General features: G+C 45.8%; 1 protein-coding gene across 1 annotated transcript in view; it reads right to left on the bottom strand.

The window, feature by feature from the left end:
• Positions 1-4,933: 4,933 nt before the first annotated feature.
• LOC146036270 (major histocompatibility complex class I-related protein 1-like) overlaps positions 4,934-17,034 on the bottom strand; it is a 38,238-nt gene continuing 26,137 nt past the window's right edge. Inside the window, exons 5-6 of the mRNA XM_083160163.1 lie at positions 7,758-7,882; positions 4,934-6,003 (exon numbers count right to left, since the gene is read on the bottom strand). Coding sequence (XP_083016289.1) covers positions 5,995-6,003; positions 7,758-7,882 — 134 coding nt within the window. The 3' untranslated portion in view covers positions 4,934-5,994. The remainder of the gene's footprint in view (positions 6,004-7,757; positions 7,883-17,034) is intronic.

Raw genomic sequence — 17,034 nt, 5'->3', positions numbered from 1 at the left:
GTTCTGACCCAAACACAGAATTAGACACTGTAAATCCTCAGATATAGTCAACAGGACCTCAGAGCAATAAACCAATTAATTGTTCCCATTGCACCCACTGTACCTGATGTAAACTCACTCATCTCAGCCATCCCTGTAGATGCTGCCTACTTCTCAGTAACCGATTTGAAAAATATATTTTTTAGCATATCTGTGGACACCCAGACACAACTGTTATTTGCATTTTCTTTTGAGGCCAGCAGTTAACATGATGCAGACTGCCACAGGAGTAAATTGACTCCCCTGTTGTGTACAGCATCATGCTCCAAGCCACATTCCCTGGCACCCCCCCTATGGTTCAGTCCTGCTACAGTATGCAGATGATCTGCTTATCTGTAGTTCAACAAAGGAGGCATGCCGAGAGGATGGTATATCACTGTTAAACTGGCTCTGTGAATGTGGGCACAAAGTGTCAAAAAGCAAAAATGCAATGGTGCAAAAAGAATGTTGATTATTTAGGTTTTGTCTTGAAAAAGGGAGAGAGGAAAGTCAGCCCACAACGCATACAGTCTGTACTGGGTCTGGTCCGCCCAAACACTATTATTGCAGACAGTGGATTTCTGACTGTTCCTACTATGATAACATTTTGAGACAAGCCACACTCAATGACAAACCTAAACAGATACAATGGTCACAAGAAATGTTAAATGCATATGAAAGCCTTAAAAATGTATGTTGATGAAAAGTCCGGCATTGACCCTCCCAAACTATGTACAACCATTTCATTTATATGCAAGGGACAAAATGTAAAACCATGGCGGGTGTGCTGACACAAAAACATGGAGATAAGCTGCGCCCCGTGGCATTCTTTTCCAAAGTGATGCCGGTGTCGGTCCAAGGTATGCCTGCCTGTCTTTGGGCACTGGCGGCCTGTGCAATGGTAGCTGAGATGGCAACCACACTCACCCTAGGCTCACCCACTGTTCTCCATACCACACATAATGTTGTAGCATTACTTAAAGGGCTACACACACAACATGTCAGCCCAGCGTCTTAGTGGAGATGAGGTCCTGTTGCTAGGAAGCCCCTCACTCACCATTAAGTATGCAAACGCATCCTCAGGCCCCGCACCCATTCTAAATGCACTTTTAGGACTAAAGGGCTCCCAGGATGACATTCCTGACGATCATGACTGTTCTGCATCAATAGAGTCAGAGACCTCCCCTAGACTTGACATTTCCCCTGTACCAATACCAGGTTCTGACCATGTATTTGTGGATGGTTCTTGTAGTAGACCCAATGACTCGACATATCAGGCAGGCTACGCAGTGGTACGCCTCCCAAATGACATTTTAGAAGCGAGACCCATTCCATATCAATCAGCACAAGCTGCAGAACTCATAGCGCTCACAAGAGCTTGCCAAATGTAGAAAGATAAACCTGATCACTGAACTACAAAGCTCAGCATCACAAAAAGACTTGGATGACTGGTTATTTCCAATATTGCAGAAAAATCCTATAACAGGATTGATCTGCAAAGAGGGGAGACCATGCATACCACAATCAAGCGCCCCATTGTTCATTGCTCACTACCATGGGGTAGGACATTATAGCAAAATCACCACAGCTATACTTTTGAGCAAAGACTTTTATATCACAGATGCTAAAACATTGGTAGATTAGTACATTAGCAGATGTATTACCTGTCTGCGCAACAACCCTAATAACCCAATGAAAGCAAAGCATCAACACCCGGAGTACCCAACTACTCCTTTCACACATTTGCAAATTGATTTTACACATATACCTAACAAAGGTACAAAACAGGAGTATGCTCTGGTCATAGTTGATATGTTTTCCAGATGGCCAGAGGCATTTCCCACAAAAGCAGAAGATGCAAAAACAGTTGCACGCATACTAACACAAGAAATCATCCCTAGATGGGGATGCCCGCTCCAAATAGATAGCGACAAAGGCACTGCCTTTACAGCAAAAAATCACACAAGCTTTAGTGAAAGCATTTCAAATAGAGAGGAAATTTCACATTTCCTATCATTCTCAAAGTTCAGGGATAGTGGAGAAAAGGATAAACTTAGGAAAGAAACAGGAGGAACATTTAATAAATGGAAACAAACCCTCCCCATAGTCCTAGCAGAAATTAGAATGACCCCCCCAACAGACTCTGGGTTATTCACCCTTTGAAATTTTAATAGGAAGACCTTTCCCCACGCCCTGGGCTAAGAAACCATTAGTAGTCCAGGAGGGAGACCTAGAACAGATTAGAGAAGAGTATGTTAGGTCCCTCATCACCAGACTTAGTAAAATTGAACATGGTGTTATTTGTAAAAATCTTTTTAATCCACAGGAATCAACACATCCTTTCCAGATCGGAGACAAGGTCGTTGTGAAGGTTCTCGCCAGAAATAAGAGCCCAGGAGACTTCACCTATGGTCCAGAAACAGAGATCGTAGCGGTAACAAGGACGGCTGTCCTTACAGAAGAGAGTCCAGTGTGGATACACGTATCCAGGGTAAAGAGAATCCTGAGTAACGTCCCGGATAGAAAACAGATCGAGGAAGGGGTGCTAACGGGGGTAGACAACCCTGACCCCCAACAAGGACGAGGTACTAACGGGGGTAGACAACCCTGACCTCCAACGTGGAGAAGAGGACCCATTCCATGATGACTCCAACTCTGGACCAGCCCCTGATATTGACCCCAATGACTTTGCTCGTTCTTGCTCTTTGCATTCCCCTTAAAGCTGAAGTAGATATAACCCAAAATGGTGAACTATTAACCCTATGGTTTAACTCATCTAACACTCACACTGCCACATTTGTACTTGATTATTTCCAGTTCCCAAAACTAGCTAAACGAAGGGAATCTGTTGACCGAGCCTTACGGGGGGCCCAAGCATCCGGTAGGAGGCCAGAAACTATTTATATTTGTGTAACAGGCCACAACTGGGGAAATAACTGTGGTTCTTGGAAGGCGGCAGCCTGGAATTCGGGGGATAAATGGGGTTACCGCCCCGCTGAAGCCCTGGATAGGAAGGATAAACATGGTAAAGCCCTCATAGATAGAATGACTATCTTTAAGCAATCTACTCCGTGCCACTCTACCCTAAAGGAAAGACTCCCCATTTTTAAAGCCTCCAAACCCTGCAAGTTTACAATAAATATAGAAAATCCTAGCCCCCACGATAATGGTTTGGATGGTTTGAAAACTGGAAGCAGGCCCTTGTTCAATTAGCCATCTATATATTGATTATTCTTACTATTATCTGTATTGTTGTTTTTTGTATTATACCATGTTGTAGAAAACTTGCTACCAAAGGTATTGAAAATACTCTTATGTATGAATCCATTGCCCCTGCACACGCAAATTCCCCTGAAGGCTACAAACAATATCTTGCTAAGCACAGAAATAAGGAATTCAGTAAGAAGAATCATATCATCTAAATTCATGATTCTAAGAGGGGATTGAAGGGTTAAAATTTAGAACCCATGTAGCATATAAGAATTTGCACGTAGACTGTTCTCATTATGGGTAGACTGTTTTTCCATAGCTACATTTCAAGGTTACCGATAATAAGCCTGTGTGCCTTATCACTTCGACACTGAGCTTCTACTCCCAACCCCCCCTCTTGGAATTGCTATGCAGTGTGTTCATGCATAAACTCCTCTATAATCGAAAACCCCCCTTGTTTCTCATTTCTTTGTGTATGATATTTTGTATGCCCCCCCCTGTTGAATTTGCCCTGCAACCTAACAGACCAATCAGAATGTAATATGCACTTGTATACACCCATGTATCATGTCTTTTAACTTACTGTTAAACTCCTAATAAACCAGAGTGTTTCTTAACTCGCCACTGTGTGTTTGGTGTGTAGGGTTAAGTTACAATCTCACTGGTACCTAAGGGGCCATCAGGTCGAGGGGCTACACATTTATCCTTACAGAGGCGGAGATCACCGCTGCCAGTGATCTCTTCAGTGCAGGGAGGGAGCCGGGGGCTTTCCAACTGCTAAGGGAATGCTGGGCACGCCGCCAAAGTAATGATAACAACCCTTTGGACCAAGGCCATGTGGCAGGTCCTAATTTGAATATAGCAAAAGTAAGGAGGCATGTTGCACAGTACAAACACTATACACACACACACACACACACACTTATTAACTATAAATGTCCTACTCACCAGAAAATCTTGTGTATACAATATAAGCTTGTGTCGTACTGTATATACACAAAAAATGATTGATAGAAGAACAATAACACAAAAAATTAACCCCATGTGCTCGTGCTTCCTGCTTGTTTGGGGATCTATAAAGAGAAGGCAACAGAGAGAAACGTAGTGAATGTCTAAAAAGAGAAACGAAACCTACTAAACATTATTTCATGCGGATAGTTAGTACACTGTATTTGTACTCACGTTCCTTGCATCATTTTTTTTTTATTATGTCATTTTTTTTTAAGCTTTTGTCATTGTCTCCTTGCCAAAAACAAGACAAGAAATTGAAGTGATGCATTTCCTGGACATTATTATAGATGTGAAATTCGTATTCAGCATTACAGAGAACATTTAGCATATACTGTATAACATTTCCAGTGGTAGGCCAGTGCAGCAGGCAGGCGCCCAGCCGGGGCACCAGTATACAATAAATAGGCTAAGATCAATCTTGAAACAAAAATTGAGAATCCTGCAGGAATCCCCAAACTTTAACAAATTTACTTTCACCGCCACGCCTGGTATACAGAAAGCCTTCATGGGACAGTGTGATGTTTACAAGTGCAACCCATGCAGTATGAGAATGAGGGTCTGGGCTCATCCATGTTCGGGAAATACAAACACTATCACTGAATCAATTTCTTTGGTGGTTATTCTTTTCCAGTAGCACATGGGTAACCAAAATAGAATGGAAAGATATATATAGTGAAGTACAGTTTAATCACAATATATAAAAACATCAATCATAAAACAATTCAGTAAAATTCATCACATCATCGCAGCAGTGGTATGGGTAGATAGCAGCAAATTACCAGAGGGCGTGTGAACTGGTAGTAAAACACTGTTCAAACCATAGTTGCCTACCCTCCTGCATTCTGCAGGAGACTCCCTGAAATAGCAGCAATCTCCCTCTCTCCCTCATTAGTTTAGCAATCTCCCTAATTTCACCTAGCCCATGTTACACTTACATTTTTTGGGAAATAAAGGGGGAAAAAAGAAATGGGAGACAGATACATTTACAGTGAATTGTCAGCACCATTTCCCAGCACTTTACCAAGTATAGTAGCTCTTACTAACTGCTTTGGGGCTCATTTACATTTGGATAAAAGTCATTTAAAAAAGAAATTCCTCTCAGATGTAGCAGTACACACCCACGCTTCTAGGTGCCACGTTCACAATCTCTTTCCACAATCTCTCTATATATGGAACTAGACACGCCCTTTGGGTGGAGCATGACACGCCCCCTCCATGGGGCGCTGTGCAACATTCTATTACCAACTGTAATCTCCCTGAAACTAGTTTTCAAAAGTAGGCAAGTATGGTTCAAACAGAGCATAGGATGGGAAGATACCCCGGGTGATATACAATTCTCCTGGCTCCTGATGGTAACGTGATGATAAAGTGCCCATGCCTTGTGCAAGATGCTGTCCACACTGTCCGTCCACGGCCTCACCGACCGACGCATTTCTACCCGCAAAAGGGGTCTTTTTCAAGGTCCTGATAGTGTGTGTATGATGCGGTGCCCTGTCGTCCTTATATAGTGCTTATTCTCCCGGTGCAGCACACAGCTGATTCCTATACAGAGTAAAACTACAATGTCCATAATCCATTGCTGTGTGACGGCCCGCTTTGACGTCACTTCCAGTTATATTGTAGTTCAACACGCTCCGTCTGAACTACATCTCCCATCATTCCTTAATGTTCTGTTCATATGTTACTTCCGGAATTATGTTTTAGCATTCTATCCAAGTCCACATTTATCTTAAAAACAACTTGTACGTATCCTGATTAGTACATCTGAAAGATAGAACTTTGTTTAGCATATAATATCATATATAATGAAGATAAACCCAGCATTTGTATGCTTTTTCTATTGCAAGTGCATCCAGAGACGGATTTAAAGTGACAGTGCCATAATTTCTACAAAAAAACATTTCACCTCAGAGTCCGCTTTTAGACCTCCTGGCTGTAAAGTATTGAGCTCATAAATGGTCTTCATTTCTTCTTTAGCCAATTGTTTCGCTAAATCTCATCTCCTCCAATGTCCTTTAACCCATTTTATCCCACAAAATTTTCTTATCCCTACTGTGGATTTATTATGATATTTGGAGAAATGGTCTGATAACGCATATTCCGCACATGTTCCCCAATTCTGGTCTTGAAAGCTTGTGATGTGCGGCCTATATTAACAAGGCAACATGTGCATTCAATGGCATAAATCACACTAGTACCTTCACAGGTATCCGCGTCCCCTCGCGGGCTTCACAGGTGTCCACGTCCCCTCGCGGGCTTCACAGGTATCCGCGTCCGCTCGCCACGCTTCGGACTCGGTGGCTCGCTGCGCTCACCACACTTTCTATTCTCAACTCCACGCCGATGTGGATAGTAGGGGTAAGAAAAGGTCGGAGGACGTGTACCGCCGCCCCTCGCGGGCTCGCTGCGCTCGCCACGCTTCGGGTTGGCGTCAATAGTGGGGTGGCGTTCAAATTAGGGGGGCCATTAACCATGCTTTTTACACATATTCAATGTGAAATGGGCCATATTGGCCCATTTCACATTGTCACCTATGTCAAATCGGGTTGATCGCATCTTGTTCAATTAGCCATCTATATATTGATTATTCTTACTATTATCTGTATTGTTGTTTTTTGTATTATACCATGTTGTAGAAAACTTGCTACCAAAGGTATTGAAAATACTCTTATGTATGAATCCATTGCCCCTGCACACGCAAATTCCCCTGAAGGCTACAAACAATATCTTGCTAAGCACAGAAATAAGGAATTCAGTAAGAAGAATCATATCATCTAAATTCATGATTCTAAGAGGGGATTGAAGGGTTAAAATTTAGAACCCATGTAGCATATAAGAATTTGCACGTAGACTGTTCTCATTATGGGTAGACTGTTTTTCCATAGCTACATTTCAAGGTTACCGATAATAAGCCTGTGTGCCTTATCACTTCGACACTGAGCTTCTACTCCCAACCCCCCCTCTTGGAATTGCTATGCAGTGTGTTCATGCATAAACTCCTCTATAATCGAAAACCCCCCTTGTTTCTCATTTCTTTGTGTATGATATTTTGTATGCCCCCCCCTGTTGAATTTGCCCTGCAACCTAACAGACCAATCAGAATGTAATATGCACTTGTATACACCCATGTATCATGTCTTTTAACTTACTGTTAAACTCCTAATAAACCAGAGTGTTTCTTAACTCGCCACTGTGTGTTTGGTGTGTAGGGTTAAGTTACAATCTCACTGGTACCTAAGGGGCCATCAGGTCGAGGGGCTACACATTTATCCTTACAGAGGCGGAGATCACCGCTGCCAGTGATCTCTTCAGTGCAGGGAGGGAGCCGGGGGCTTTCCAACTGCTAAGGGAATGCTGGGCACGCCGCCAAAGTAATGATAACAACCCTTTGGACCAAGGCCATGTGGCAGGTCCTAATTTGAATATAGCAAAAGTAAGGAGGCATGTTGCACAGTACAAACACTATACACACACACACACACACACACACACTTATTAACTATAAATGTCCTACTCACCAGAAAATCTTGTGTATACAATATAAGCTTGTGTCGTACTGTATATACACAAAAAATGATTGATAGAAGAACAATAACACAAAAAATTAACCCCATGTGCTCGTGCTTCCTGCTTGTTTGGGGATCTATAAAGAGAAGGCAACAGAGAGAAACGTAGTGAATGTCTAAAAAGAGAAACGAAACCTACTAAACATTATTTCATGCGGATAGTTAGTACACTGTATTTGTACTCACGTTCCTTGCATCATTTTTTTTTTATTATGTCATTTTTTTTTAAGCTTTTGTCATTGTCTCCTTGCCAAAAACAAGACAAGAAATTGAAGTGATGCATTTCCTGGACATTATTATAGATGTGAAATTCGTATTCAGCATTACAGAGAACATTTAGCATATACTGTATAACATTTCCAGTGGTAGGCCAGTGCAGCAGGCAGGCGCCCAGCCGGGGCACCAGTATACAATAAATAGGCTAAGATCAATCTTGAAACAAAAATTGAGAATCCTGCAGGAATCCCCAAACTTTAACAAATTTACTTTCACCGCCACGCCTGGTATACAGAAAGCCTTCATGGGACAGTGTGATGTTTACAAGTGCAACCCATGCAGTATGAGAATGAGGGTCTGGGCTCATCCATGTTCGGGAAATACAAACACTATCACTGAATCAATTTCTTTGGTGGTTATTCTTTTCCAGTAGCACATGGGTAACCAAAATAGAATGGAAAGATATATATAGTGAAGTACAGTTTAATCACAATATATAAAAACATCAATCATAAAACAATTCAGTAAAATTCATCACATCATCGCAGCAGTGGTATGGGTAGATAGCAGCAAATTACCAGAGGGCGTGTGAACTGGTAGTAAAACACTGTTCAAACCATAGTTGCCTACCCTCCTGCATTCTGCAGGAGACTCCCTGAAATAGCAGCAATCTCCCTCTCTCCCTCATTAGTTTAGCAATCTCCCTAATTTCACCTAGCCCATGTTACACTTACATTTTTTGGGAAATAAAGGGGGAAAAAAGAAATGGGAGACAGATACATTTACAGTGAATTGTCAGCACCATTTCCCAGCACTTTACCAAGTATAGTAGCTCTTACTAACTGCTTTGGGGCTCATTTACATTTGGATAAAAGTCATTTAAAAAAGAAATTCCTCTCAGATGTAGCAGTACACACCCACGCTTCTAGGTGCCACGTTCACAATCTCTTTCCACAATCTCTCTATATATGGAACTAGACACGCCCTTTGGGTGGAGCATGACACGCCCCCTCCATGGGGCGCTGTGCAACATTCTATTACCAACTGTAATCTCCCTGAAACTAGTTTTCAAAAGTAGGCAAGTATGGTTCAAACAGAGCATAGGATGGGAAGATACCCCGGGTGATATACAATTCTCCTGGCTCCTGATGGTAACGTGATGATAAAGTGCCCATGCCTTGTGCAAGATGCTGTCCACACTGTCCGTCCACGGCCTCACCGACCGACGCATTTCTACCCGCAAAAGGGGTCTTTTTCAAGGTCCTGATAGTGTGTGTATGATGCGGTGCCCTGTCGTCCTTATATAGTGCTTATTCTCCCGGTGCAGCACACAGCTGATTCCTATACAGAGTAAAACTACAATGTCCATAATCCATTGCTGTGTGACGGCCCGCTTTGACGTCACTTCCAGTTATATTGTAGTTCAACACGCTCCGTCTGAACTACATCTCCCATCATTCCTTAATGTTCTGTTCATATGTTACTTCCGGAATTATGTTTTAGCATTCTATCCAAGTCCACATTTATCTTAAAAACAACTTGTACGTATCCTGATTAGTACATCTGAAAGATAGAACTTTGTTTAGCATATAATATCATATATAATGAAGATAAACCCAGCATTTGTATGCTTTTTCTATTGCAAGTGCATCCAGAGACGGATTTAAAGTGACAGTGCCATAATTTCTACAAAAAAACATTTCACCTCAGAGTCCGCTTTTAGACCTCCTGGCTGTAAAGTATTGAGCTCATAAATGGTCTTCATTTCTTCTTTAGCCAATTGTTTCGCTAAATCTCATCTCCTCCAATGTCCTTTAACCCATTTTATCCCACAAAATTTTCTTATCCCTACTGTGGATTTATTATGATATTTGGAGAAATGGTCTGATAACGCATATTCCGCACATGTTCCCCAATTCTGGTCTTGAAAGCTTGTGATGTGCGGCCTATATTAACAAGGCAACATGTGCATTCAATGGCATAAATCACACTAGTACCTTCACAGGTATCCGCGTCCCCTCGCGGGCTTCACAGGTGTCCACGTCCCCTCGCGGGCTTCACAGGTATCCGCGTCCGCTCGCCACGCTTCGGACTCGGTGGCTCGCTGCGCTCACCACACTTTCTATTCTCAACTCCACGCCGATGTGGATAGTAGGGGTAAGAAAAGGTCGGAGGACGTGTACCGCCGCCCCTCGCGGGCTCGCTGCGCTCGCCACGCTTCGGGTTGGCGTCAATAGTGGGGTGGCGTTCAAATTAGGGGGGCCATTAACCATGCTTTTTACACATATTCAATGTGAAATGGGCCATATTGGCCCATTTCACATTGTCACCTATGTCAAATCGGGTTGATCGCATCGCGGGCCATTATAATGGCCTGCGACGGATGCGATCAACCTGATTTTCACTTTAACATTGTTCCCTATGGGGAAATCGCGTTGATCGCGTCGGTCGCATCACGGCCCCTTATTAGGGGCCGCGATGGACGCGATCAATGCGATTTTCACTTTTGCCGGCAATTGAGCCAGTTAAAGACAGAAAATCGGGTCTATTGCGTCCATCGCATGCCTTAAGTACCTTAACTTAAGGCATGCGATGTACCACGACGGGCGCCGTGCTAGGAAACAAGTACCGAAAATTTTGTGGGATAAAATGGGTTAAAGGACATTGGAGGAGATGAGATTTAGCGAAACAATTGGCTAAAGAAGAAATGAAGACCATTTATGAGCTCAATACTTTACAGTCAGGAGGTCTAAATGCGGACTTTGAGGTGAAATTTTTTTTTTCTAGAAATTATGGCACTGTCACTTTAAATCCGTCTCTTGATGCACTTGCAATAGAAAAAGCATACAAATGCTGGGTTTATCTTCATTATATATGATATTATATGCTAAACAAAGTTCTATCTTTCAGATGTACTAATCAGGATACGTACAAGTTGTTTTTAAGATAAATGTGGACTTGGATAGAATGCTAAAACATAATTCCGGAAGTAACATATGAACAGAACATTAAGGAATGATGGGAGATGTAGTTCAGACGGAGCGTGTTGAACTACAATATAACCGGAAGTGGCGTCAAAGCGGGCAGTCACACAGCAATGGATTATGGACATTGTAGTTTTTCTCTGTATAGGAATCAGCTGTGTGCGGCACCGGGAGAATTAGCACTATATAAGGACGACAGGGCACCGCATCATACACACACTATAAGGACCTTGAAAAAGACCCTTTTTGCGGGTAGAAATGCGTCGGTCGGTGAGGCCGTGAACGGGCAGTGTGGACAGCATCTTGCACAAGGCACGGGCACTTTATCATCACGTTACCATCAGGAGAATTGTATATCACCCGGGGTATCTTCCCATCCTATGCTCTGTTTGAACGGGTTGGGATCATTTGGTCTATTGCATTATGGTCGAAAGTCATTAGGTCGAATCCATTAGGTCGACATGCTAAAAGGTCGACATGACTCTAGGTCGACATGTGAAAAGGTCGACATGATTCTAGGTCGAAAGGTCATTAGTTCGACAGGTCATTAGTTCGACAAGGTCATTAGTTCGACATTGTCTATGTCGACATTCACAAGGTCGACATGGGGTTTTTCACTGTTTTTTTACCTGAATGTCAACACAGTCGACATGGACACAGTTTATAGTGCACTGCATCCCCTCGCATCGCTCGCTGCGCTCGCAATGCGTCGGGCACGGTGCCTTGCTACGCTCGGCACACTATTTTATTCTCCCACCACGCCCTAGTGGATGGTAGGGCATGAAATACCGCCTGTCGGCACATGTTGGCTCAAAAAACAGTGAAAAACTCCATGTCGACCTTGTGAATGTCGACATAGACAATGTCGAACTAATGACCTTGTCGAACTAATGACCTGTCGAACTAATGACCTTTCGAACTAGAATCATGTTGACCTTTTCCCATGTCGACCTAGAGTCATGTCGACCTTTTAGCATGTCGACCTAATGGATTCGACCTAATGACTGTCGACCATAATGCAGTAGACCAAATGACCGCATCCCGTTTGAACTGTGTTTTACTACCAGTTCACACGCCCTCTGGCAATTTGCTGCTATCTACCCATACTACTGCTGCGTTGATGTGATGAATTTTACGGAATAGTTTTATGATTGATGTTTTTACATATTGGGCCTTATTTTGGTTCATTCTTTCTGACAAAATCCTTCTTATGGACAAAACCATGTGCACTGCAGGTGGGGCAGGTGTTACTTGTGCAGAGAGAATTAGATTTGGGTGGGGTTTTACTTCAAAGTGAGATCTATATTGCAGTGTAAAAATAAAGCAGTCAGTATTTTCCCTGCACAGAAACAAAATTACTCACCCAAATCTAATTCTCTCTGCACATGTTACATCTGCCCCACCTGCAGTGCCCATGGTTTTGTCCATCTAAGAAGGATTTTGTAAGAAAGAATGAACCAAAATAAGGCCCATTGTGATTAAACTGTACTTCACTATATATATCTTTCCATTCTATTTTTGTTACCCATGTGCTATTGGAAAAGAATAACCACCATAGAAATTGATTCAGCGCGAGCTAAGTGATATCTTTGAAATTCTTTCTATATGCATGTTTATCATTGGTGGAGGTTCGGGGAAACTTCACATTCTTTGAAGTCACCTGCTCAGCGGCTAAGGAGGCGCGCTCATAGCCGAAAACAAATATTCTTTTTGTTGCATACGTAATTACTGTAACTCTATTAATTCTAAACCAAAGACACAGATATGTGGGGTCATGAGAGGAATCCAAGTAACTGTGTCTTTGATGCTTGACAAAATTGCTTCCCAAAAAGATTACACCCGTGGGCATTGCCACAGCAGATGCCAGACACCAGCCCCGAGCACATAGGACAAGCATCTGACATAGAGCGACCAATCTGCAGTAGTCTACTTGGGGTCCAGTAAACCGGGTGAAGAATATATAGTTGGATTTGGTGAAATCTGGCGCCCCTGGGGGAACCAACTATATGAACCCAATCCTCAACCTCAATGGGACCTAGAACAATCACCCATTTAGCACGCAAAGGGTTCAACGTATCACCTCCAGAATAGGGGGAGGAGAGAGGACGTTGCTTGCATACATTTATGTACATACTAGACAGATGACTTTAGACAATAAACAGCCCAATTACTTACCAGTGGATTGGTTTTATTGGAGATAAAACATGTACAGCTGTACTCACTGTTATATACACTGGCAGATGGGACAGAGCTTAAGAAGAACTGGGTGTCATACATCTCACCATCCGGTGACTGTATGTAGGTATAGGGTAGCTGTGCAGGATCACTGGAAAGTATTTAGGTCACATGTATTTGCAGGTCTCTCTGAGAGCTAAGGCTACTGTTGTCCACAGTGACAAGATGGTGGCATACAGTACTTAGGTTAGCAGCCATCTTGGTACCAGGCATGAAGCCTCCCTGGAGGTACAACATGGCGCTTGCTCAGTAATGCACTCAACCTTCAACATGTATGTTGTTTTAAAGAGCGACAAAGTGCCAAATGTAGTTGCCTGCGAGGTGCACAAAAAGTTCTGATGGTTCAGCAGATTTTAAGAGTTCATTTTGTTTTAAAAGCAAGTCCAATCTGGTTTTGCTTTACAGGAGATTGTGGCTTTAAATTTTGCAGCTACATTGCCTTAATGCTGGCTTTGAGAGAGATTATAGATGTTTGTTTAACTGCATTAGTCTATATATCATTAGTTCCTAAGCTGGGGACTTGTACTCCTTGGGGTACGCTGCAGACCAGTTGGGGGTACTTGAAAATAATATTGGTAATGGTGTAAGAAAATAAAAAAGACTCCCAGTGAGAGAAAAAGTCTCCCATTGCCATGGAGATGAACCACGTTGCATTACATCTGGTTCCGTCTGCTGCGTCATCAGCATCTCCTTGTGCTTTTGCCCAACCAGTAATCCACTGGGAGCTACCTGTGCTGCCCTCAGATATCAGCGATCATCTGCCCCACGCTGACACAGAAGGACCCGATTCCTGACCGGACACTACTCCTCCGCTACCGGAGACAGTACACAGCCAGCGGCCAGACACAGAGGGGCCTGATTCCTGTCCGCACACTACTTCTCCACTACCAGAGACAGTACACAGCCAGCGGCCAGACACAGAGGGACCTGATTCCTGACCACACACTACTCCTCCGCTACCAGAGACAGTACACAGCCAGCGGCCGGGGACAGAGGGGACAGAGGGGCCCGGTTCCTGACCGCACACTACTCCTCCGCTACCAGAGATAGTACACAGCCAGCGGCCAGACACAGAGGGACCCGATTCCTGACAGCACACTACCCTCCGCTAACGGAGACAGCACACAGCCAGCGGCCAGGCACAGAGGGACCCGATTCCTGACCGGACACTAATCCTCCGCTACCGGAGACAGTACACAGCCAGCGGCCAGACACAGAGGTACCCGACTCCTGACCGCACACTACTCCTCCACTACTGAAGACAGTACACAGCCAGTGGCCAGACACAGAGGGACCCGATTCCTGACCGGACACTACTCCTCCGCTACCGGAGACAGTACACAGCCAGCGGCCAGACACAGAGGGGCCTGATTCCTGTCCGCACACTACTCCTCCACTACCGGAGACAGTACACAGCCAGCGGCCGGACACAGAGGGACCTGATTCCTGACCACACACTACTCCTCCGCTACCAGAGACAGTACACAGCCAGCGGCCGGGGACAGAGGGACAGAGGGGCCCGATTCCTGACCGCACACTACTCCTCCGCTACCAGAGATAGTACACAGCCAGCGGCCAGACACAGAGGGACCCGATTCCTGACAGCACACTACTCCGCTAACGGAGACAGCACACAGCCAGCGGCCAGGCACAGAGGGACCCGATTCCTGACCGCACCCTACTCCTCCGCTACCGGAGACAGTACCCAGCCAGCGGGCAGACACAGATGGACCCGATTCCTGACCTCACACTACTCCTCCGCTACCAGAGACAGTACACAGCCAGCGGCCAGACATGGAGGGACCCGATTCCTGACCTCACACTACTCCTCCACTACCTGAGACAGTACACAGCCAGCGGCCAGACACAGAGGGACCCGATTCCTGACCTCACACTACTCCTCTGCTACCGGAGACAGTACACAGCCAGTGGCCAGATACGGAGGGACCCGATTCCTGACCGCACACTACTCCTCCGCTACCAGAGACAGTACACAGCCAGCGGCCAGACACAGAGGGACCCGATTCCTGACCTCACACTACTCCTCTGCTACCGGAGACAGTACACAGCCAGTGGCCAGATACGGAGGGACCCGATTCCTGACCTCACACTACTCCTCCACTACCGGAGACAGTACACAGCCAGCGGCCAGACACAGAGGGACCCGATTCTTGACCGGACACTAATCCTCCGCTACCGGAGACAGTACACAGCCAGCGGCCAGACACAGAGGGGCCTGATTCCTGTCTGCACACTGCTCCTCCACTACCGGAGACATAACACAGCCAGCGGCCAGACACAGAGGGACCCGATTCCTGGCTGCACACTACTCCTCCGCTACCAGAGACAGTACACAGCCAGCGGCCAGACACAGAGGTACCCGATTCCTGACCGCACACTACTCCTCCACTACCGGAGACAGTACACAGCCAGCGGCCAGACACAGAGGGACCAGATTCCTGACCTCACACTACTCCTCCGCTACCGGAGACAGTACACAGCCAGTGGCCAGACACAGAGGTACCCGATTCCTGACCGCACACTACTCCTCCACTACTGGAGACAGTACACAGCCAGTGGCCAGACACAGAGGGACCCAATTCCTGACCGGACATTACTCCTCCACTACCTGAGACAGTACACAGCCAGCGGCCAGACACAGAGGGACAAGATTCCTGACCGCACACTACTCCTCCGCTACCGGAGACAGTACACAGCCAGCAGCCAGACACAGAGGGACCAGATTCCTGACCTCACACTACTCCTCTGCTACCTGAGACAGATCACAGGCAGTGGCCAGACACAGAGGTACCCGATTCCTGACCGCACACTACTCCTCCACTACTGGAGACAGTACACAGCCAGTGGCCAGACACAGAGGGACCCGATTCCTGACCGGACACTACTCCTCCACTACCTGAAACAGTACACAGCCAGCGGCCAGACACAGAGGGGCCTGATTCCTGACCGCACACTACTCCTCCACTACCGGAGACAGCACACAGCCAGCGGCCAGACACAGAGGGACCCGATTCCTGACCTCACACTTCTCCTCTGCTACCTGAGACAGTACACAGCCAGTGGCCAGATACGGAGGGATCCGATTCCTGACAGCACCCTACTCCTCCGCTACCAGAGACAGTACACAGCCAGCGGCCAGACACAGAGGGACCCGATTCCTGACCGCACACTACTCCTCCCCTACTGGAGACAGTACACAGCCAGCGGCCAGACACAGAGGGACCCGATTCCTGACCGGACACTAATCCTCCGCTACCGAAGACAGTACACAGCCAGCGGCCAGACACAGAGGGGCCTGATTCCTGTCCGCACACTACTCCTCCACTACCGGAGACAGTACACAGCCAGCGGCCAGACACAGAGGTACCCGATTCCTGACCACACACTACTCCTCCACTACTGGAGACAGTACACAGCCAGTGGCCAGACACAGAGGGACCCGATTCCAGACCGGACACTACTCCTCCGCTACCGGAGACAGTACACAGCCAGCGGCCAGACACAGAGGGGCCTGATTCCTGTCCGCACACTACTCCTCCACTACCGGAGACAGTACACAGCCAGCGGCCGGACACAGAGGGACCTGATTCCTGACCACACACTACTCCTCCGCTACCAGAGACAGTACACAGCCAGCGGCCAGACACAGAGGGACCCGATTCCTGACAGCACACTACTCCTCCGCTAACGGAGACAGCACACAGCCAGTGGCCAGGCACAGAGGGACCCGATTCCTGACCGCACACTACTCCTCCGCTACCGGAGACAGTACC

This window comes from Crinia signifera, chromosome 9, assembly GCF_055691185.1.
Source record: "Crinia signifera chromosome 9, ASM5569118v1, whole genome shotgun sequence".
NCBI lineage: Eukaryota > Metazoa > Chordata > Amphibia > Anura > Myobatrachidae > Crinia > Crinia signifera.
This window is presented reverse-complemented; position numbering and strand designations above follow the sequence as displayed.